This window comes from Brettanomyces bruxellensis, chromosome 8, assembly GCF_011074885.1.
Source record: "Brettanomyces bruxellensis chromosome 8, complete sequence".
Lineage (NCBI taxonomy): Eukaryota > Fungi > Ascomycota > Pichiomycetes > Pichiales > Pichiaceae > Brettanomyces > Brettanomyces bruxellensis.
In genome coordinates, this window is record NC_054689.1 from 241,274 (window position 1) to 263,097 (window position 21,824).

General features: G+C 41.8%; 8 protein-coding genes across 8 annotated transcripts; 3 read left to right on the top strand and 5 right to left on the bottom strand.

Moving 5' to 3' along the window:
• Positions 1-7: 7 nt before the first annotated feature.
• On the bottom strand, positions 8-3,991 carry BRETT_000328 (uncharacterized protein; the record flags this gene model as incomplete). The annotated part of the gene is made up of 1 exon (XM_041278897.1): positions 8-3,991. One exon carries the CDS (start codon positions 3,989-3,991, stop codon positions 8-10), a length of 3,984 nt encoding a protein of 1,327 aa, XP_041137111.1.
• A 1,742-nt stretch (positions 3,992-5,733) lies between these two features.
• Positions 5,734-6,468, bottom strand: BRETT_000329 (uncharacterized protein; the record flags this gene model as incomplete). Its single annotated transcript, XM_041278898.1, has 1 exon — positions 5,734-6,468. The coding sequence occupies one exon, from the start codon at positions 6,466-6,468 to the stop codon at positions 5,734-5,736; it is 735 nt and encodes a 244-aa protein (XP_041137112.1).
• Positions 6,469-9,222: 2,754 nt separating this feature from the next.
• On the top strand, positions 9,223-10,773 carry BRETT_000330 (uncharacterized protein; the record flags this gene model as incomplete). Its single annotated transcript, XM_041278899.1, has 1 exon — positions 9,223-10,773. One exon carries the CDS (start codon positions 9,223-9,225, stop codon positions 10,771-10,773), a length of 1,551 nt encoding a protein of 516 aa, XP_041137113.1.
• Positions 10,774-10,991: 218 nt separating this feature from the next.
• On the bottom strand, positions 10,992-12,977 carry BRETT_000331 (uncharacterized protein; the record flags this gene model as incomplete). The annotated part of the gene is made up of 1 exon (XM_041278900.1): positions 10,992-12,977. The coding sequence occupies one exon, from the start codon at positions 12,975-12,977 to the stop codon at positions 10,992-10,994; it is 1,986 nt and encodes a 661-aa protein (XP_041137114.1).
• A 468-nt stretch (positions 12,978-13,445) lies between these two features.
• On the bottom strand, positions 13,446-15,719 carry BRETT_000332 (uncharacterized protein; the record flags this gene model as incomplete). The annotated part of the gene is made up of 1 exon (XM_041278901.1): positions 13,446-15,719. The coding sequence occupies one exon, from the start codon at positions 15,717-15,719 to the stop codon at positions 13,446-13,448; it is 2,274 nt and encodes a 757-aa protein (XP_041137115.1).
• Positions 15,720-16,493: 774 nt separating this feature from the next.
• Positions 16,494-17,939, top strand: BRETT_000333 (uncharacterized protein; the record flags this gene model as incomplete). The annotated part of the gene is made up of 1 exon (XM_041278902.1): positions 16,494-17,939. The coding sequence occupies one exon, from the start codon at positions 16,494-16,496 to the stop codon at positions 17,937-17,939; it is 1,446 nt and encodes a 481-aa protein (XP_041137116.1).
• A 217-nt stretch (positions 17,940-18,156) lies between these two features.
• On the bottom strand, positions 18,157-18,780 carry BRETT_000334 (uncharacterized protein; the record flags this gene model as incomplete). Its single annotated transcript, XM_041278903.1, has 1 exon — positions 18,157-18,780. The coding sequence occupies one exon, from the start codon at positions 18,778-18,780 to the stop codon at positions 18,157-18,159; it is 624 nt and encodes a 207-aa protein (XP_041137117.1).
• Positions 18,781-19,279: 499 nt separating this feature from the next.
• BRETT_000335 (uncharacterized protein) lies at positions 19,280-21,772 on the top strand (the record flags this gene model as incomplete). Its single annotated transcript, XM_041278904.1, has 1 exon — positions 19,280-21,772. The coding sequence occupies one exon, from the start codon at positions 19,280-19,282 to the stop codon at positions 21,770-21,772; it is 2,493 nt and encodes an 830-aa protein (XP_041137118.1).
• Between the last annotated feature and the right edge of the window lie 52 nt (positions 21,773-21,824).

The window sequence follows — 21,824 nt, forward strand, 5'->3', positions numbered from 1 at the left end:
TGCCGTGTCACGTACTCTTCAAATCAGCAGAATCATCAGTGTCCGATCTGTTGTTCACTAAATCTCTCAAAACACTGTCATACAATTGCATAATCTCCTCGCTCGGAACATCCTCTTCATGCGAGCCAGACGTATCTTTATTATTTTTCTCCATGACTGTGACCTGCTCTGCCTTGCGGGCATTTGCTTTAGTATTTTTAATTGTCACATGATCTGGACCTTTTCCATATATATCAGCCAAACAAAGACCTTTGGACTTGAGGGTGCCCAATAGTCCCAATATATCCAATGGATCACGTGTTTTCAGTAAAATCCTTCTGTATTTTTCCTTGCTGTCATCCTTCTCTGCTGATTCAGCTCTTTTTGAAAGCTCTACATCCCTTCTAAAGTCTGGGTTCGAGTTGGTCCTAAACACATGAGCTTCGTCAGACATCATTTCGGTAGACGTTTTTTCACCTTCGTTTGCAACTTCAACATCTTCGGATACAGGAATATTATCGGAAGTCAACTGAACAGTTTCATCTTCGTGAAGTGGTGATGGTGATGCAGTAGATAACCGTCTGCTATCCTCAAAAACTTTATCGTAGTAATCCTTTGCGGCTGCAGAAGTATCATAAACACGTTTAGAGCTGCCTTCCCGAACCAGATCCACACATTTCGATATGGATGAGTCCAAATTCACCAGACGAATCAACAACTCCTTACCTTCAAGAGTCAACTTCCTGCGTAATTGCAGGTTAATAAGCTCCGAAATTGTACCTTTCATCTTTTTTCTCAATCTACCAGCAGCGCCCAAGAATTTCGACACTTGCTCATCCGAGATAGCCGCCCTTTTCCTTGCAATTTCAATAAAGGCATAACCAAAGTTCACGCCCGAAGGTATTCCAAGCTGCTCCTTCATTATTCTGACCTCGTTCGTACCGCCGATTGCATCTAAAATGTTTTCGTGCTTTGTTGAATTACCGGCATAGAATGTACGCTCCATATTTTTCATTGTGAGCAATCCAAATCTTCTTTGGTACTTCTCTGGAACGTTCTCCTTGTCGAAATCAATAGTGTACAAAGTATTGGATAGCTCCAGAGAGTGGCATAAAGCGTGGCAGACAGATCTATCCATCTTCATACCTCTTATGGACAAATAGTTGAGATGTGACATCAACGGTAAGCATTCGCACAACTTAATCATCGAAATGGAGTCCAACCCATTGTCATCAAAGTTTAGTCTCGAGAGCTCATTGAAGATCGGCAAATACATGCAGAGCTTGTTCATAAACCCGGGAAATAGCTTTTTGTTATTGGAGATGTCTAGATATTTTAGATGCTCCAGTTTCGAAATGGAATCAAACAGAATTTCAGTGTCTGGTGTATCAAGGAGGTTACAACAGTTGAAGCTGATAAGACAAAGCTGGGTGGTGAAGTTTGTGCTTCTTGTGTAATCGATAAAAGGCTTCAACTTACCGGATAGATCATTGTATCCAACATCTATGCCGATGCAATTTGCATTCTTTGAAAGCCATTCGGTGAGAATCTCGCACTGTCTATAGCTGAGATCGTTATAAGCAAGGCCTAACTTCCTGGTCCGTGGCAAACCCAAGTCAAGAAGGTTCTTGAAGACGACGTAATCTGAGATTTTACATCCGGAAAGAATTAGCTCCGAAATACCACCGCGATATATTATGGATGCTGTCATCAATGGCCAGTTCATATCAGTTCTGTTATCCTTATTGCAAACCATTCGAGGCTGTTCAGTACCCTTATTCTTTTTCTTGTGCTTGTGAACTTTCTGCGTGTTGACCACAAGAGAAGGGCACTCTGTGACATCCAAGCTTTTCATTGCCTTGTTCATTGAAAGAAACCAGCAGAGCATTCTCCAGCCCTCTGCGTCGATTGGCGTGTTTCTAAGAGAGAGCTTCTCAAGGTACCTTTTATACAGCAAGGCAGACAATATAAGACGTAGCATTTCGTGGGTTAGCGAGACTCCATCCAAGGAAAGACAAATTATTGGCGCGATACGGATGAAGTCAGTAAAGGCTAGAACTTCAATCATGGATGGGCTAGGATTCTTCAAACGCAAGATTGGAATTGGATCAGTAGACCCCTTTGGAATCTGCTTCAAAGTGGCGGGAATCGGTAAGATTTCACGGAGATGGCAGCATCTCGTGTATAATTCGTCAATCTTCAAAGTGACAACGGGCTTTTCCATCTGCCGCTTCCTACGGACCATCGGCGTGTCGATTTTGATGTTGTTCTTCATGAACAAATGATCATGCTCATCAGCCTCACCAGAATGTGCATTCTTAAGGGCCTTTCTTGCAGCTGCAGCCTTATCCTCAGCTCTAATTGTGTGCTCTGAGGGTGTTCTTTCCATGCCTGGCGCAGAAACACTTTCTGTTATTTCATCTTTGGCAGTCCGGCTGGCCATTTTCTTCAACTTCTGTTCGGCCTCTATCTCACTCAACAACCGCAAATGGCCAGAACCACCCACAACTATGCCACAAGTCGAACGCTTCCGCTCCTCCTCCGAGATGTTGTGTATGATCAACTCTCCTTTAGGGCCAACCTCAACATTTCCCTTTCTGGGATGGCGAGACGGAATCTGCTGCGGAGGATCGTTCACAAACGTTGTTGTAGCAAATGCCACCTTCTTCATCGGCTTAACATCCCGTAATGGCTTCATTGGAGGCTTGACTTCCACTTTTGCCGGTGGCTTTGTGTATGGAATAGGCTTAAAGTTCAAAGGCGGGGAGGCATCGCTGTCATTACTGATGATCTTCATCAAGATGTTGTCCGAGACGTTTGTTTTTGTTCTGTGCAACAATCCACCAAACACACCACTTCCACCGACATTCTCCTTCTGCTGGGCTTTTTCTCTCTCCCTGCGTTTGAAAAGCTCAAACTCCAATGATCCGCCATACTTCGGATGCTTTGCAAAGGCAGATGGGAGCTTTGGAAGGTCCGGATGGGCGGGAACAACTCCAGGTTTATACTTGATGTGCGCCTTTGTTGTGGGTGCAAAAACACGCTTTAGCTGGGCAGATAACTCTGGATGAGAAGTCCTCTGCTTGGAGCACTGCTCCATATCAGAAAGGTACTCCGAGAGAAGCGGATCTGCTTCATTGTGCTTTTCTGAAAGTGAGGATGAGACCGATGATGTCTGCCGGATCTCCGAAGGGTCCTCAGAGCCAACCAATGAGGGTCTCTGGCTAAGCGGCGAGAGATTTGATGACGGCGTTGATGAAATGCTGCTTGTTTCCTCGTTGTTCAATACTCTGGGAGGCGGAATAGGTTTTGAAGTTGTCCTCACAGGCGATAATGAGGATGACGGCTCCTTATCTATAGAATGCGATGCAAGAGAGCCTGACCTGCCTGTAGATGCACGCAAGACAGACTTCGATCTTTTGTCCTCCTTGCGACCAAACAGCTTCCTGAAAAAGCCGCCCTTATTCTCCTTCTTTTCCTTGGCGTTCCTTTTCTCCTTTTCCGGCCTGATTGGTGGCTCCTGCCCTATATCCAAGTCTGTGGACCGATCACTATAGCTTCTATGTCTCTGTCTTGTCGGAGTACGAACATCAAGAAGCGAAGTTTCGACGTTTGTTGATGTTCTTGTGAGCGCGTTCCTGGTTGCCTCATCGTTGTTTTCCTCGCGATCCTGCATTGAGGGAAGTGTGGAAATATCCGTTGTCTTACAACGTGTTAATCTTGACATCACATCACCGTTGCTTGGTGAGGGAGAAATTGGCTTTCCCGGGTTTACTGTGTTCACTGCCGAGTTGGTGGTCGAAACCGACGGTAGACCTTTGCTGCTTTGGGAATCTGTCATTCCTGGTGGTTTCAAAGATGTCGGTGGAACGGATGATGATGATGCTGATCTGATAAACCAGTCATAGTCAGCAGCCTCAAGTGCACTATTCCGGTATGTGAGTTCATCCTCGAGCTGTTTCCGTAACTTGCTGTGTTGAGCATCACTCTGATTGCTGGTCTTGGATGACATTATGGACAAAATCAAGCAAAAAGACAAATAAACAAAAAATATTCTAGAAAAATGTAATTAGCCTAAGAGGAAGTTCCAAAATGCAAATGCAAATGTGATCCGATGAATGCTGCTTGTTTAGATACTTCAGAGATCGACAAATGTGCAATCGAAGTGCACGGAAAAGGGTTTGCGAATTGTGTCAACACCGTTGGCCTCAGAATGTGAATACGTTAATGTGGTAAAATTTACCAACTATTTAAGTGATACAGAAAAGATAATGAAGCCTTCACTGTTATGCGAATATGTTGGAACAGATCCAAAAAATTGAAGTTGTCAATCTTGTGTAAGTAAAAGGTATAGGGCAGAATTCTAGAGAAGAAACACAAAAAGGTAGAAGGAAAACTAAGACTGATACCTGAAGATAACGAGACAATACAGACGCATGGAAAAAAAAATAAAAAATAAAGAAAAGCATAAATGGGAATGACAAATTTGGAAAACTTACCGTAGCGTGCAAAAAAAAAATTTGGACAGGTGAAGGAAGTCAAGAAGATTTTGATTATACACAGTGGAAGTATGAGAGTAAATAGAGACGGAAATGAAATTAATTTGAAAACAAAGCAAACCCCACCACCACCTTGTTTTTTTCGACTGACGGAATTATTTCGATGATCAAAAAAATATACAAAAAACCATAGAGAAAAATCTGGGGATCGGGACGACATACCATTCTTCCAAAATCTTTCAAACACACGCAGGAAAATATATTTCATATGTGGATGTATCAATGTATACCGCAAAAAATTGATTCTGTGGATTGTGTACGTATTACATTTTGCATTCTACCTTCTGGTCTAGCGGTTATTGAAAATATTTTAAAATACGGACTTGGCTTTTGAATATATGCCTTATGATAGATGATAGCTTCCAATATTCATAATTCGATAGTTACATTTAATCGTAAATATACTAGAGTAAATGAAAATGAAGAGAAAAGAAGAATTGAAGCCGTATATAATTATTCAAAAGGTAGTCGGAGCTTATCTCTCCTTCAGAATAATTAATAGCTTGGTATGATCGAATAGCGAAGGGTCCTACTTTGAACTTATTATTTGGTAGATGCCCCGCATCACCACTGAATTTACAATAGCAAATTTTCTTGTCATCAGGCTTTTTTTCCTCACTTACGATAAATTTATTGTTTTCCGATCTCGGATTCATTTTTGCAATTCCGAGTATCAAAGTACGCTTCCGGATGGCAAATATTTGATCAACATATAAAATAGAATTTAACTGATTAAGCATTCACTGGATGCTGCAATGCTATCTAATAAAAATTAAAATATCTAATTCATAGCTTATTAAAAATGTGTTGTTTAAAAGCATTCACCTTATGCGTATAGTTCCAATTCGGAAGTTTCCCCGCACGGCCGAAGAAAAATAAAATTAAGAAAGTGAGGAAACTTGAACAATAAGTAAAAATGTAAAAATTGAAATACTTACTTACTACCCTAATATACCCACTCCCAGAAAATCTCACACTAACCTTCGGGCACCGGAATACCAGATATGGATATACAAAAGCCAATTTAGACTCATGCTAAAACCCAGCATTTTATTTCATTCTTATGTGTATGTATGTATATAGCAAATCATTAAGGAAAAAGAATAAAAGTAACGACACCCTTAACCAACGGGCATCACTGAATAAAGGAGTAAAAAAGGGGAAAAAGTGACGGGAATAAAAAAAAATATTAACATTAAAGAATGAGGTCTGAATCATTCTCTTTTAAACTTGGAGAAGTCCAGTCATTGAAAAGCTGACCAACTTTTTCAATATAGCTGTAACCAGATAGAGGGAGGCCGTAGTACATAATTATGCAAGCCAAATCAACCCAATTGTTCAATTTCTTGACCTTGAATTTCGTGCGGATCAATGATTCCAAGTATTTCAAGGCCTCCGAAGCCAAGTCGTGAATATTTGGTTCTAAGCGACTGACTAAATTTATAACATTACAGTCGTCACCATATTTACTTTGGACTTCCTGCTGTATCTTTTTGATGGATAGATTGATTTGCTCAAAAGAGGCGGCAGATTTAATTGCATAGCCATTTCCAAAGCAAAATATTGTTTCAGAATTCACCATCTCACTAGCCAACAGCTTCGAGCTAAATTCAAGATCCTCAGTCTTCAAATCAGACGTGCTCAAGTTGAAGTCCATGACAAGATCGATAATTTTATCACCCTCCTCTTCCATCAGCGATTGTAACTTAGAGAATATCTCATTCTTAGGCGATTGAATTGGGATGATAGAATCTTCAAATTCCGGATTGTTAATCAAGAGTTCATTGACATAGAACAAGGACTCTGTATCAAGGGCGTATATCTTCAATCCACGTTGTGCAAATAAGCGTGCCACCTCTTTTGCTATAGGGAGGTTAGCGTTGAATATAAGCGCTATCTTTTGTTCTTCTTTCTTCTTTTGGCCGGACATTCTGTATAAGTTGGTATGTGGGGTACGGATGGTTTTTAGAAGTTACTCCATGTATTTCTTCAAAAGTTCCGGAACTGTAGGAAATTAGATGTCATTTGAAGTTGAGCATATGCTTTAGAGCGAGAATAAGAAATTGCAACTTGAATAGGCACTTACTTGTATTTATATGAAAACTTTGAATTAGTACGGAAGGGTGTGAAACAGATCACGTATATCGTACAATGGCATTTGCATAGGTCGTATCAAAATTAGACCGAAACGAGCAGATGAAAATTATGCATGTGATTCCAGACGTGCACAATTCTGGTACACTTTTTTTTTTTCACATGTCATCCTTACGGGGTAAAGCAGAAAATAATTACGAGGATTGAGGCGCCAATTTAAGCTCTATATCCAGTAATGGATGATGATGCATTGTGCCGCAAACGCAAACTGCATGTATATACGGAGATACGGGACATATTAATGCTATTACAGGTACTGTATCTTTTAAAATGAATTATGCTAATAGCCAAGACCAGTCTTTTTATGATACAAGGGAAGTGTATGTTAATGGCTTAGCTATTAGGACAGATTCCAGCCATTAGTTTTATTTTCCATTCTATTGTTTCTAGTTAGTAGCATTTCCATTCCTTGCTCGTATCTACTTTAAACGAACTTTATTTCGGGTTTCTATATTTGTCGAGTATCTCCTTGGAATCGAGGCTTATCGGACTTACAATTAGTAGTACTTGCCATATAATGGACGCTTGTTTCGTTTATTCCACATTTTATCCCATCTCAAGGATTCGCACATTGCACGAACCTCAAATAAATCTTAATCGGAAATGCTGCTAGACACATGTGATATTTATGGATAGGCTAGAAGCATTCATTAGTTAATTCGAAAGTAGTTACTCGGCAAGTAAAAAGTTACTATTTCAGGCGTTAGACTTAATACTATGTACATTATGTTCTCATATATAGGAATTACGGATATCTCTGAAATAATCTTGCTGTAAACAATTGTTTTTATCATATGTTATCGATTGGTCTTGTTACCGAACGAGAAAAGTTACAGGAGACGTTGCTTTTTACGTTTGACCCGTACAAACAGATGGAATGAAGAAAAAATAGAAAAGGAAGAAGCACACGCATTGATTGCTTCCCACCGGAATCATTTTTTTGTTTCAAATATTTTTTTTTTCTTCGTGTCAATGATTTTTCTCTGCGCTTCCTTTTTTCTTGTACAGAGTAGTGTCAGCCTATGATTACTGTAGTTCATAATAATATCTCATTGGTAGTGCCTGTGTATAAAAATATCCAATATAAACAGTTTGTCCGAACTTGAGCATCATCCTTATTATTTGCTGCTTTTCTATTTTCGTTTTATGTTTAATTTTGCCGATATGCAATGATCATCGGCCCAAATGACCAAAATGTGATAATGGCGTGAGTAAAATGTTACGTAATGCGGTCGGCTGGATTTCATTTTCCCATGAAGAAAAGTAACGCAGACGCGTCGATCGAGTTTGCATAAATTTTTTGATGGTGTTGTTAAATGTTCTTGCCTGCTAATCGCAATGCTTGACTCAATTGGTCGATCCGCTCAAAATAAGTTTTAGCCGTACGCAGCCAATAATATTAAGAAGGTCGACACGGGAAAATGGCATTTCTTCAAGATGTTCGAACCGTTCTAAAACAAAAAAAATTTAAATTGGATTATGATAAATAATCATGCCTTCGTAAATATACTTACCACATTTAGTTTGAATGGGTATGAAAGGTTTCAAAGTAGTGGATGGAAGAGCAAGAGGAAAATAAGGTGTGAAAAAAATAAAATGTTTTAATAAGAGAAATAAAGTATGCAACGAGCGAAGCCAGCAAAATGTGGATAAAATGTAATCGCAGAGGGTTTCAATTTATTCTCGATCTGTATCGTTTTCCTCCGTTACCGGAGACCATCATGAATAGAACGTAAAGTTAAGGTATGCAGTAATTATTTGGCATTAAACGCTTCGCCGTAGCTGATAACCCCTTGGGGCATATAGGGCCATAGGAATAATTTTTTGATAAGGCAATTCAATCCGCGAGAATAATATGATTGGAGAACAATTTGAGATATCAAGCGCGATACCCATTTAAGGCATTGCTGCAGAGGCATTTTCCATTTTTTTTTATTTTACATTATCCAAATTTTCCTTTATCATGAACAATCGATTGAGACTTTTACATCGGTTTATCATTTCCGTCAGTGCCGTAGGGATTTGTCGCGAAATGTTTTGAGAGACGATCACCTTCGAAGTTGAAACTTGCTGATAGACGCAAGTAGTTACTACAATATCTTTGGCAACAATGTAAAACATCTCTATTCTCTTCTTTCTGGTCAATATACATTTTATTTGTTTCCCAACCTTCCTTTTACGAAACTTTTCAGCATGAATAATTTTTCAGCTTTGTGTTCTGAGTGTTGGCTATTTTTTATCGTAGGAGAAGGAAAAATTTGAGTCATCCCGATCACTGGGGTATATCTGGCCTCAGTGAAAAAATAAAAAAAAAAATAGAAAATAAAAAAATATAAGATCTTACAGATAGAACAAAACGCTTTCTCTCCCCAGAACAAAGTTAACCAGCACACAGTTACATCCGCATTTCAGCCCATATAATATTGCGTAAAGCGTTGTTTACATGATAGTTAGCGTAAAATCAACTCCGCTTAGCTTTTTCATATAGTCGCATTTCCATTGACTGCAATCGGATATACTTTTCACTACTATGTTGTCACTTAGAACTGTAATCACAACAAAAAACTTAGGTCTCACCAGGAGCCTGATGGGTATTTCCATGAGGTACTCATCCACGCTGAAGAATGTTGCTGCAACAGGCCCTGCTCCAAAGCTCACCACTTCAGATTTGAATCCTTACGTTCGTTCCGCAAAGTATGCTGTTAGAGGCCGTATTCCAGCCAAGGCCGAAGAGCTTAAGAAGCAATTGGCTTTAGATCCAAGTTCGCTTCCATTCAAAAAAGTGATTAATGCCAACATTGGAAACCCACAGCAGTTAGATCAGCAGCCTTTGAGCTTCTACAGACGGGTTCTTGCACTTATTGAAGATCCTGAACTTCTTTCCAACAAAACTGTCATCAGCACATTTCCAAAGGATGTGGTCAAGAGGGCCCAAGAATTGTTGGAGTGCGTCAAGTCTGTTGGTGCATACTCCAATTCTCAGGGTATATCTGTTGCCAGAAAGCACGTTGCCGAGTACATCTCCAAGAGAGATGGTTATCCATCAAATGCTGATGACATATTTTTAACCGCTGGTGCCTCTACCGCAGTTCAGTACTTGATTCAACTGTTGTCAAACGGTCCAAAAACGGGCTTTCTCATTCCGATCCCACAGTATCCACTTTACACGGCTGCAATTGCATTAAACAACACAGTTCCTTTACCTTACTATTTACAGGAGGAGCAAGACTGGTCAGTTGATTCAGATGAGATTGTTGGAGTGATTGAGAAAGCCATCTCTCAGGGTATAAAGCCACGCTGTCTTGTTGTGATCAACCCGGGAAACCCAACAGGAGCCATCTTGAAGCCTGAGGCACTTGCCAAACTTTTCCAGATTGCCGCAAAGTATGGAATACTGGTGATTGCAGATGAGGTGTACCAGGAAAACGTCTACAGAGGTGAGTTTGTGTCCGCAAAGAAGGTTCTTCGTGACATTCAGGCCACGGACAAGTCTGGATTTTATGATAATGTCCAACTTGCATCTCTACATTCCACCTCAAAGGGTTTGAGTGGTGAATGTGGACACAGAGGTGGATACATGGAGCTTGTTGGATTGGATCCTTCTGTGAAGGCGGAGCTTCTCAAGCTTGCATCTATCTCTTTATGTGGACCTGTCACAGGACAGTCGTTAGTTTCGCTAATGGTGAATCCACCACACAAAGGTGAAGAGTCATACGATCTTGATCAGCAGCAAAGGAGGAAAGTGTACAATGACTTGGCAACAAGAGCCAAAAAGCTCTATGAATCATTCAATGAGATGGAAGGTGCTTCGTGCAGAAATCCTATGGGAGCCATGTACTGTTTCCCTAAGCTTGAGCTACCCGAAAAGGCTATTGCTGAGGCCAAGAAGCAGAACATGACGCCAGACACATTCTATGCCGAGCAGTTACTACTTAGCACTGGTATTTGCACAGTTCCAGGGTGCGGGTTTGGTCAGAAAGAAGGAACTTATCACGTTCGTACTACATTCTTGCCTCCGGGAACGCAGTGGATTGACGACTGGAAGAAATTCCAAAGCAAATTTATGAAGGAGTTCAGCTAGCTCTGAATGTCCCGGTACGTTCATTCTTTTTTTAATTTTATATACTAATTTCTCCAGTATGTTACAATAGAGTTTTATAGTTCTACCATTATGCTTCCTTTAGGTTTCATATCATGCAGATTCTGGATAAGTACGGTGATTACAGAGAAGAAAAAGAAATAAAAAATATATATATCTAGCCTGTTATTCTATTTCATGGGCAGCTGAAATATTGTCGTCTATTCATTCTTCTTCTCTTCGGAGACATCATAGTCTGCGGACCGGACATCAAAGCAAGAAACGAAAAGTGCACTGAGCCAAGCAGGTATCCAACTTATTGATAGGAAGAACCAAGTCCAGTTTTGGAAACGCCAGTATCCACTAATTAGACCGTATAGGACATTGACGGGGCCATTTAATATTTCATGCAAGCTGGTATCCTGCATCCAGTCGATAACATTCTGAATTTCTCTCTGTAGTAGGCCATACCGGAAGTATTGGACCAAGTTTCTGACCCTGTCCAACTGGAAGTTGGTCTTACTCATAATACCCAACGCAAAGATCCAGGTGAATGGAGAGGAGATGAATAGCCACATTGCACATTTCAGTCTATTATGTTTGTTGGAAGCAGGGCCATACCGAATAAATGTTAATGGTAAGGCTGCCAATGCGACCAATGCCGAAAGTGAGAAGTGCAAGAGCATCATTGCCACAAGGGTGAATGCAAAGCAGTAAAGCGAGAAAGAGTAGAGAAAGCGGGCAACATCATTGATAAAACGAGAAGCACGCATTTTGATAAAGTATGAAGTGACAACCGGTAATAGGCAGAGAGCTGTTGCCGGGATGATGCAGTACCTGTACGTGAGATCATGATAGAACAGATCACTGCTCACACTGTATGAGTGGTGTGAGGATATTTTGGAGAGAAGCAGGCACGCAGTAACAGAACTAGTGAGTGTGGCTAAAAAAGACAACATTGAGACAATCAAGACCTTGGAGCTGGAAGGCGCAACCATGAACGTTGAAAGCTGCAACCCAGAGTTGTTTATGTTTGCATTGTTTAGCAGAACAGACACAGCAGCAACTACAAAAGCGGCAGCCACCAAGGCTACACAAGGTAGGTAAGTACCGATGGAGACGAAGGACTGAGGGCCTAGCAAGAGGTAGAAGAAGTACGACTGGTGGAATTTCTCAAGCAAGTTGTTCACAGAACGGAAGATGGCCTCCACAACACGGCCGTAGGTGGTGATATCTCTCTCACCTTTTCCGACAGCATGCAAAGTCACAGTTTGGATATTCCAGCCGCTAAAGGCCTCGCAGCCGTTTCCACCGAAGCTTCCGGGTGGAGGCAATATACCGGCAGTTCCGTAGTCGAGCACAGCCTGCACAAGTGTGGTTAGTCTGCTGCCGTAGTCATTGGCCCATAGTTGGCCTCTTGGTGCCTTATGAATGGAAACTCTAAAGCCCTCATGATCAGCAACCATGATAGCAGTGTTGACCAAGTCTAAGTTAGGTAGCTGGCCGTTCAATCCGGCATACTCAAGCTCAATGTAGTCGACACTATCTCCTCCACTTGGATATTCCATGATGATCGCACTCAATATAGAGCCACCAGTTTGGTCAAGACTCGTGTGATACGAATTGACCCAGTTTCTGAGTGTGTCCTGACCATCCTCCGGAAACACAACGATGATGTTTTTGGCCCAGATCGACATCCGGTGGAAATACCTCGCGAGACTCAAGCCTAAAGCCGCACCACCTAGATTGAACTCACCTTCTTTGGTATGCCAAGGAGCAACCATCACCATGGCCTCGGTGTCATCTCCCTTTGGTGCGTGGTATATGGCATAAAGCGTTGGCTTCTCAATGCCGGTAAGTGGCTCTGTATAGTTGAGAATTGCTGTCTTGTATCCGATCTCACCGAGCCATTCCTTAACCATAGCATTTCTTTCCAGCAAGGTGGCCTTATCGTGCCTGTAAATTTCCTCCCTGTAACCCCTGAGATAGTTCCACTCAGACTCGCGGAAAAAACTGTACGCCTGGGACGGCATGAGGGCATTTTCCGAGATGTATGTGTGTCTAAACTGGCCTGCCATTGGTAACATTGTGATCCATACAAAACTCAATATTACAAGAAGGAGTGATATATGAGGTAGAGACTTGACCAATTTCGGCACCATCCCACGCTGGCGCACCTGTCGCTGCACCACCTCAAAAAGGGACATTATGTATGTTTTATTGTGATGGATTGAAGGGTCACGCTTGAGGGTTGGATGGGTATGAAGATGTTAGATGGCCAGCAAATAGACAGAGCTGGCAAGAACGAGACAAAAAAAAAAAATAAATAAATATGGGTCGCGATGAAAAATAAATTTAATAATTCAAAGTTTCGCGATGAACTCGTACCAAGAAAAAATTATAGTGTCGAATTACAGTCAGCACTTACTCCTACACTGGTCTAATCAATATATGCAGTGCCATTACTAGTATCATATAAAGCGTCTTGAGCCAAACGCGTCTATCTCATCCAGCGGCATCTAGGCCCGTAGAGCCGCACAAGAGATTCATAAAAGCGTAAATATCGAATGCCGATAGCCGAAAATGCCATAAATGTCGAAACGAATGTCGAAAATGCCAACAATCGTAGAAAAGTCGAAAATATCGACAGTCGAATTTCTCACCCTCCAAATGCATTAGTGGTCCGCACCATGTCCAGAATCCGAATTTAGCTCGTGCTGGTCTGCCTCAGACCCATTATGGGACCGACCCCCACTACTGGAGCCAGTCTGACTGGTTTCATCGGTGGTATGCGTCGATTCTAAAGCTGCTGATGATGATGACACAGCCTCCGTCGCATCTCTAGTCCTCTCGTTTGTTGCACGAGTGTCCAGTCCTCCAATCGAAGTGGTGACGACACCATTTGGCGTTCTTCTGCTTGAAACACCAACTGGAAACAGTGTGGTTGGTGAATTGGCACCGGCCCCACTGCCAGCAGAGTACGATGCACTCCTTGGGGACAAATGCATGCGAATATGCGGCACGGTGCCATTTACACTGCCACCCGCACCGGCAGGGTTGCCTACCACAGGCCGGATAATCGGCAAACGCTGCAAAACGCCTTGCTGCAAGTCCTGCGTGGCACCCTGGTCATCACGGAGCCTCACTGGCTGGTGAAGCCGGTTATGAAGACTCTGTATGAGCTCTCTGACCAGTCGCATCACGCCAGGACTGCCGTTGCGTCTGCCTGCACCGGTTCCGTTTGTATTAATTGCACCGTTGGCACCAGCACCGCCTTGCCCGGCATTTGCAGCCAGCGGATTCAACGTGACGATCGTTGGAAATCTGATCGGCACAGCTGCCGGAAACGCCACCTCCTGCGACCGTTGCTCGCCGTTGGCCGACTCGTTCCCCTCCTGATCCGGCATTGAAAAGATGAGACTGCGAGAGTTGAAGTCTTCAATAACTTCGCGACCCTCGCTTATCACCTGGGCGAGATTCGGGAGCACAACTGTAGTTGCGTATCCGGACTCACTGCCTCTCGTGTGCTTTATCTTGTCTCTGCACAGAGGACAGCTGTTGTTTGTTTTCAGCCACTCGTGAAGACATGTGCGTCCAAAAACATGTCCACAGGGCATTTTCACGGGCACATGCACGTACTTGTCCTCTTCGGCTGGCGAGCTCTCTTTTGAGCTCTCCTTATTGTCTAAAAATGACGTGTAGCTGCTACTCTGGCCGTCCGCGTTGTTCTTTCTTCTTTTCTTCTGCGATTCCTTGACGTCCTTCCTTAACCTCTTGCCATTTGAATTAATGCTATCTTCGGCGTCTTTCTCCTTTACGCTGTCATCCTTTTCGGCCTCTGCCGGTTCTATGTACGCATCATAACAAATGGGGCACTTTCTGTCCTCCTCGGCCAACTCTTCCAGCTTGCACACTTTAAAAGACTCAAACACCTTGTCGGGAACTCCGGACGCCTTCTTGATCGACGTCGATATCGTTCGGAGTGCGATGATCGTGGCTAGTCGGACTAGGACCTGCAGATTATCGTCATTCGACTCGTTTATGCTTGGAACATGCAATATGAGCGAACCCGTAATTCCATTCTGCGAGTCATTATTTGGTTCGTTTCCGGCAGCCCGTGCATTCCCTCCCCGTTGGTTGTTCACAGGTGTCTGTCCATAAATGTAGTTTACCGTGAGTATTATATTTCGCGATGTTTCTGTATGAGCATCGGATGCGGATGTCTGATTTATGCCGTTTGCAGCCTGGTCGGACGCAGATGCTGCATTTACTGAACTGTTCTGCGTCGATCCAGCAGCTGGTCCTTCCCCAGAACTGGTGGTGGCTTCATGAATAGATTCGTGATTAGATGAAGCTTCACTATCAAATCGACTGGTCGTTGCTGTCTCATTATTAAGTCCGTGACTATTTGAAGCATCATGATTAAATCCAGAAGTGGAAGCCTCATTGTTAAATCGAGCAGTGGTAGCTTCATGATTAAATCCAACACGGGAAGCGTTATGATTAATTTCATGACTCCCATCAGCTCCCACCGATTGAGAATCACTCGAACCTCCTGACTGTGATCCTGTACGCACTAATGCCGTAGGCGAATTGAAAATATCACGATTCTGGGATGTAGTAGGTGACAACATACTTGAAGTGAGCGAATGTGAGAGATGGCTTCTCCCATTTCCAGATAATGGTCTCAAACGAGCAGCTCCAAGACCAGTAGATGTGACTGGCGAAAGTACATTGGATCTTCGATTTAACAGTAAATCTGTAAGAAACGATGCCGAGTTGACCGTGGTTTCTGGACGCCTTCCCCCAACATCCAACAGAAGATTCTGGGAGCTTCCATCGGCATACTCAATTCGAATTGGTGGCAAGCGTAAATTTCCACCTGGCATCTTTATGATGCCTCTTCTCCGAAGATTGTCATCTTGCAGTGGAGACGAATTTGAACTCATCACCGGTCAAAAACAAAGCGTGAATCCAAACGCTATCTAACTGGGCAGCTTTTGTTCTATTTAAGGCTCTTTTGTAGTCTGCCGGCCTGTGCTTTGGAAATACTTGAAAATGTGTCCAACAATCTTTGTTTCCTTAAGTAACTGATTTGATTAATAATGGGAAAAAAGCTGAATAAGGATCGGACCTAATGGCAATTTTTCTCCACCTTTTCTTTGTCGCCAAGTGACGGAATGGCAAATCAACCAGATGACTTTCGAATTCCAGTGCTTATTTACTGTGCATACAAATTTACTCTGTGAGAGAAGAGTGGAAAAAAAAAAAAAAAAATTTGCTGGAAATAGGGTAAAAGAGACCCGCGCGCGAATCATTACAGTTAATGGTCTTGCCGACGGCCCGCCAGCTTAGGGAGATAAGCGGACTGAATTTACATAATTAAATTTGTCCACTTATTATATTGAAACTTCACACTTGGCATATATCTTGCCCCCTATGACTTTAAGATTATGGGTGTGCAAATAAAACTGGCTTCTAAGATCATTTTCGGTCGTTCTTTCTAACTGCCACCACAATAAATATGTGCAAGGCAAATATACTGTCGGTAGATGCCCCATGCATCCATACACCAAACAATATTTTTATCTTGTACGACCTTCGCAAAGCCCGCTAACAGAGATCTGTGTATTGTATCGGATCACAAAATAAAGTTTCAAATTTAGAAAAATGGACGAATCCTTTCAACTATTCGTAAAGTATTTTTGTAAGCGACACTTATCATGAGTCTGACAGATTTGCCAGAGGATCTATCTTCGTCTATTTTTTCCCTTTCGGAGATCTTTCCCGATATACCTCTAGATTACATCCGTCGAGTACTGAAATCATACGATTACAATGCTGATAAAGCGACAGAAGAACTATTAAACTATAATCTTTTGGCATCTGAAGGTGCAAACACAAGTATCATAGTACCTACCAAGGGTACTGACGATGATATGTCGACAACAGAGTTGAATAAGTGCATTAAGCATATTGAATTTGTGGAAAAGGTTTTACAGATCTTGAAGTTGGATACCAAGTACACTGATTTTGTTACTGAAGTTGCTGCCGCAGACAAATATAAATTGTATTTCGCAGTGTTTGATGTCATGACAAGGTTCAATGAGAAGGTCAAATTGAAACACAGTGCGCGTTCCGTACATAAAATTGGTGTCACTGCAAAACAGGAACATCGGGAAGAACCAATGAAGCCAGTAAGAAGAAGGGTTCAGGGTGGTTACACTTTATTAAATAAAGCAGCATCTGCGAATGTAACGCCAGAAGTTTTTAGTGATACAACTCATAACGTTGATGATACTGACAGTTCAGATGCAGAATCTGATGATGACAACGATTCGGATTCACAGCCTGATACTTTAGATTCGAAACTGCAGGAGCTGTATGCTATAAGAAACAGCAACAGCATTTTAAAGAGAATGCCAAGTGCTTTTTTCACTGAAGCCATGAAGTTTTTCAACAACGAGGTTGATCAGATCTTTTACGTGGCTGCATGCGTTGCTCCCACAAGTCCTCTTCAAGAAGAAATCAAAGAGCAGTCAGAAACTTTTGGAACTACTCTTGCACAGCAGCTTCATTTGGATACAGATTTATCCGCCGGATCTAAGAAAATACGACGGCCGCATAAGTCTGGCAACGAGGGATTAAAGCCCTCAAAAGAAAGTTTTGAAAGAATGCCAAGGAATATTGCAGATTATCGATCTTTAATTGATCAGGCCCAGAAAATGATGAATTATGCATCGAACACAAGGCATAACGGCGTTGCTGGATTTTATGCAAAAGAAGCTGCACATCGTTATGCTGTGGCAAGAGAATCATTTGCAACTGAACAAGTTTCTCTTTCACAGGCGAAGATAAACGAGGCCAAGCGTACAAACAAGCTTGATCTACACGGATTCGTGGTTAACAGTGCCGTTGCATGCTGCAGAAAAGTGTTAGCTGACTGGTGGAACGATGAGATTAAAAGTAGAGTTTACCACGGAGACAGTCTGAGATCTGAGAGGTGTGTTCGAGTTGAGGACTTCGTGCTTGTTACAGGCCGAGGTTTGCACAGTTCAGGAGGTGTGGCCAGGATAAAACCTGCAATCAAGAAATTCTTGGCCTCTAACCATTATTTATACGACGAGGAGAACTCGTACATCATTGTAACGGGAAAAAGACTACGCTAAAATTTGCTATACGAATACACGTCTAACTTCGCTGAATGTATCATTTCTATTGAACATGCCCTGATAAAAGGTGCCGGCAGGGATAATTGTCCGGCCACTTAATTAAATATACAAGATTCTAGATACCAACTTGACACCGCGACTGCCAATGTCAATATAATATCATGTAATGCAACAATTGGTATTGATCTGTCGAAGTAGTGTAATTGTTGTATTTTCACTTCTTGCCAGCTGCCGAAGTGGCAGAAGCAGTTGCAGCATCGGCGGCAGCAGCAGCAGCAGCAGCAGCAGCCTTCTTCTTCTTCTTTGACTTGTCCTTTTGTGCAATCTTACCACCCAATTTCTGCACTTTGTAGTTTGATTCAAGAACATCCATCCATCCTTTACCTTCCTCATCTTTCTTCTTTGTGAAAATGCCTGTTTCCAATCTAATCTCGCGCTCCCTCTTCTCTTTCTCCCGCTGCTCCAATATATCTTCTTCTGTCTTACCGGAATTCTCAAATGCTGCAAATTTGGCCTTGAATTTACTGAGCTTACCCTTAGCCTCGGCATCCAATAAACTAACATCCGGCTTAGATGGATTCCATAATGGATTATTTCTCTGATCTGTAATCATCCTCAACTCCTCCCTTGGGTATTGTGATCTTCTTCGAATGACAGACCCATCCGAAAGCTCAATAAATGTGTTAAATTTGTAGTATATTGCTGGTCTAGCCTTACCTATACGGATCTTTTTCAATGGCCTTTGTGGTAGTGCGGACAAAATCTTAAGTGGTCCATTCGCATAGGATCTAGTAAGTGGCAACTTTGCCAGCTGTATCTTCAGTTGACTGCAGAACATGTCCAGTACAGTTTAGTAATGATAAAATGTGAAGTACTTTGGTTTGAGATGAGAGTCGCATGGTGGTGAACTCATGTCCTCGGTCAACGTATATCAAAATCGAAGTGGATAAAAAAAATAAAAAAATAAAAAAATAAAAAAGTCGATTAATTCATGCGCTTCTTTACGCATGACTTTATGCGCATTTAACGCAAGATTGCTTTGCATTTTCTTGAAGGCTTGCGATATATCTGTCTTTCTCCTCATTTCATATTTCACCCTATTTGTAGTTCCAATTAATCTTAATATCCTGAATCACCCTCAAGGCCACACTGGCATCCTATTCAATTGCTTCTTTTGGAGTGTTATTGGGCATCCTTACCTTAGTATGAGTTGGCTACTATCCTATCTTCTTGTATACATCACTGGAGGTGTCACATTTATTCCATTACTTACATTTTTAATATGGTATTGTTCGAAGAGAGTGCCCACTTCGGAAGAAGGTCAGCATAAAGTTAAAATGGCCCACAGGGAACTGAAAAGTCAAAAGAAGGGAAACCCAAAGGGATATAGCGAGTTCAAGGTTAACGAATTTCAATATCGGTCAGATCTAAATGTTGACACAGTTTTTAGCGGTTGGCTTACCGTTACAGATGAGCACTACAAATTACCTCAAGTTCATCCGGATCATTACAAATCGAGTGCCACCTTTAGTGGGTCGGCAAAGATGGCAGATTCTGGTACAAATGAAAATGGTTTTATCAAAATGGTTAGAGATATCGGCAGTCAAGATAGTGGAGAAGGAAGCAACGATACACCATCCGATGTTGATTCAAAGCAATTAAAGCAGGTCAGAAAGAAGAACAGATTCTATTCTGTTCTCAAGCACGGCAATCTTTTTTTGTATCCAGATGCTTCTGAGAAGAATGTTCAACACGTGATTGTGATGAACAATTACTTTGTTTCAATATGGCCTCATAATGTAACGGAAGGACGTCTATTTACAAAATCTACTTCCATATGCCTCTTGAAGAGGAGCATTGGTAAGCGTATGGATGATGGTTCCATTGTTGAAAAGCCTTTCACCGAAAAGGAACTCACATACTTGTTTCAGCACTCCGGATCCAACACAGTTGTTCCTGCAGGTACATATTTCTTATATGCAGATACAAATGTTAAAAAGGAGGATTGGTATTTTGCTCTTCTCAGGGCCACATCTCTGGCACAGGCTGATCAAAATGATCATGAAGATTTGTTGAATCCTCGTGTGAGCGCAAAGCCTCTGTTTTTTAATACGGCAGACATGATTGATCTTATACAGACAATTAATTCGACAGAAAGTCAGGTCACCACTATGTGGATCAATGCAATCGTTGGTCGGCTTTTCCTTAGTGTATACCAAACTGCTCAATTTAAAGCATTTATCAGGATGAAACTTGAAGAAAAGCTTCAGAAGATACGCACACCCGGATTTCTTGATGAATTACAGGTTGGTCACATTGATGTGGGTAATTCGGCTCCATTTATCACTAGCCCAAAACTAAAGCAGCTTCTGCCAGATGGAACACTCGTGGTGAGCTTTATTGCAGATTACTCGGGAGAAATGTGTGTGGAAATTTCCACCAAGGTGGTTTTGAATTTGGGATCTCACTTCAAAGAGAGGGAGATTGATGTTAATTTGAGGGTTACATTGAAGCGGCTATATGGTCCGATGAAGGTTTATGTAAAGCCACCTCCAAGTGATAGATTATGGTACTGTTACGAAAGCATGCCTAAAATGGACTTGGACATAGAGCCGGTTGTGAGTTCCCGATCGGTTAACTATAACGTTGTCACTAATATGATTGAGAAAAAGTTTAGGGAGGCCATTCAGTCCAGTTTGGTGTATCCATTTATGGACGATTTTGTGTTCTTTAGGCCTGCTGACGAGATTTTCAGAGGAGGAATATGGGATCCAAGTCCTGTAAAACGAATTAAACGGCATGATCACAAACAGATGCAAGATCAGAACACCGAAAATAAGATAAATGAAGGAAATAATGAGGATCGTGTGTCCGTTTTTGAATCAGTCGAAGATAAAATGGTTGATGATGCTTCTTCCGCCAGATTGAAGTTCCCATCGACATTGAGAAATACTCGTCGAATTACTCCGAAGACAAGCAGTTCTTCATTCTCTGTCCTGAATGTTTCCCCAAGACGTTTAAGTAGTATTTCTACTGCGGAATACAGTGGATCACAAGAAGAGAAAAGCGATCTCAGTATTGCGGCCACTCAAATCAAAAATGGTGTTTCGAATTCAGTCAGTAAGTTTAAATCTTGGTATTCTAAAAAGACTTCTAGTTCGTCTTATCCCACAAATGAAGTAAAACTTGCACCTCAGATGATTTCCAACAGGAGAAAAAGAGGTTCAAGTGCATCTTCCTCTCCTAGTATCAAATCAAAAGCCTTTGAGCGTCAGTTTGGAGCGTATCCACCTTCTTCTCCTAGTATCTCTCGTCCGGAGATGTTTATCAGTGAAAGAATGAGAACAGGTCGTCAAATGAATGCTGATTCTTCATATTCTGGTCAGCAAACACAGGGTGTATCGACTGCTGTTGAGCAGATAAAGGATGAATCCTTAAACAGAAGACTGCCATCTCTTCCATCTGATTCTTCTGAATCCGTAGAAAGTGAGGGCATTCACGATTCCATAGAAGAAGAGAACCTAGAAAAAAATTATAGTGTTGAAGAGGATCAACAAGACAACGTTGAGCAGACTTCTTCAACATCAACTTCGAAATCTTCAACAACCTCGAAATCATCGGAGCTCAATAACGTGGAAAGTTCGTTGTCTGGAAAAGAATCCGTGCGCTCGGATATTCCAAAAAGTCCTGCTGAAAATGAAAATGCCAAAGTTATTCAAGACGATTCTAAGACAGCAGTTGAAACCACTTCAAACCCACCGGAGTTACCCGTTAGAACCAGAACATTGTCCCGAAAGCCACCTCCCCAGCTACCACCCCGTTCCAATTAATATTATATATGCATAATTTCAGCTTCGAAGTATAATAAGCATCGTTGTTAAT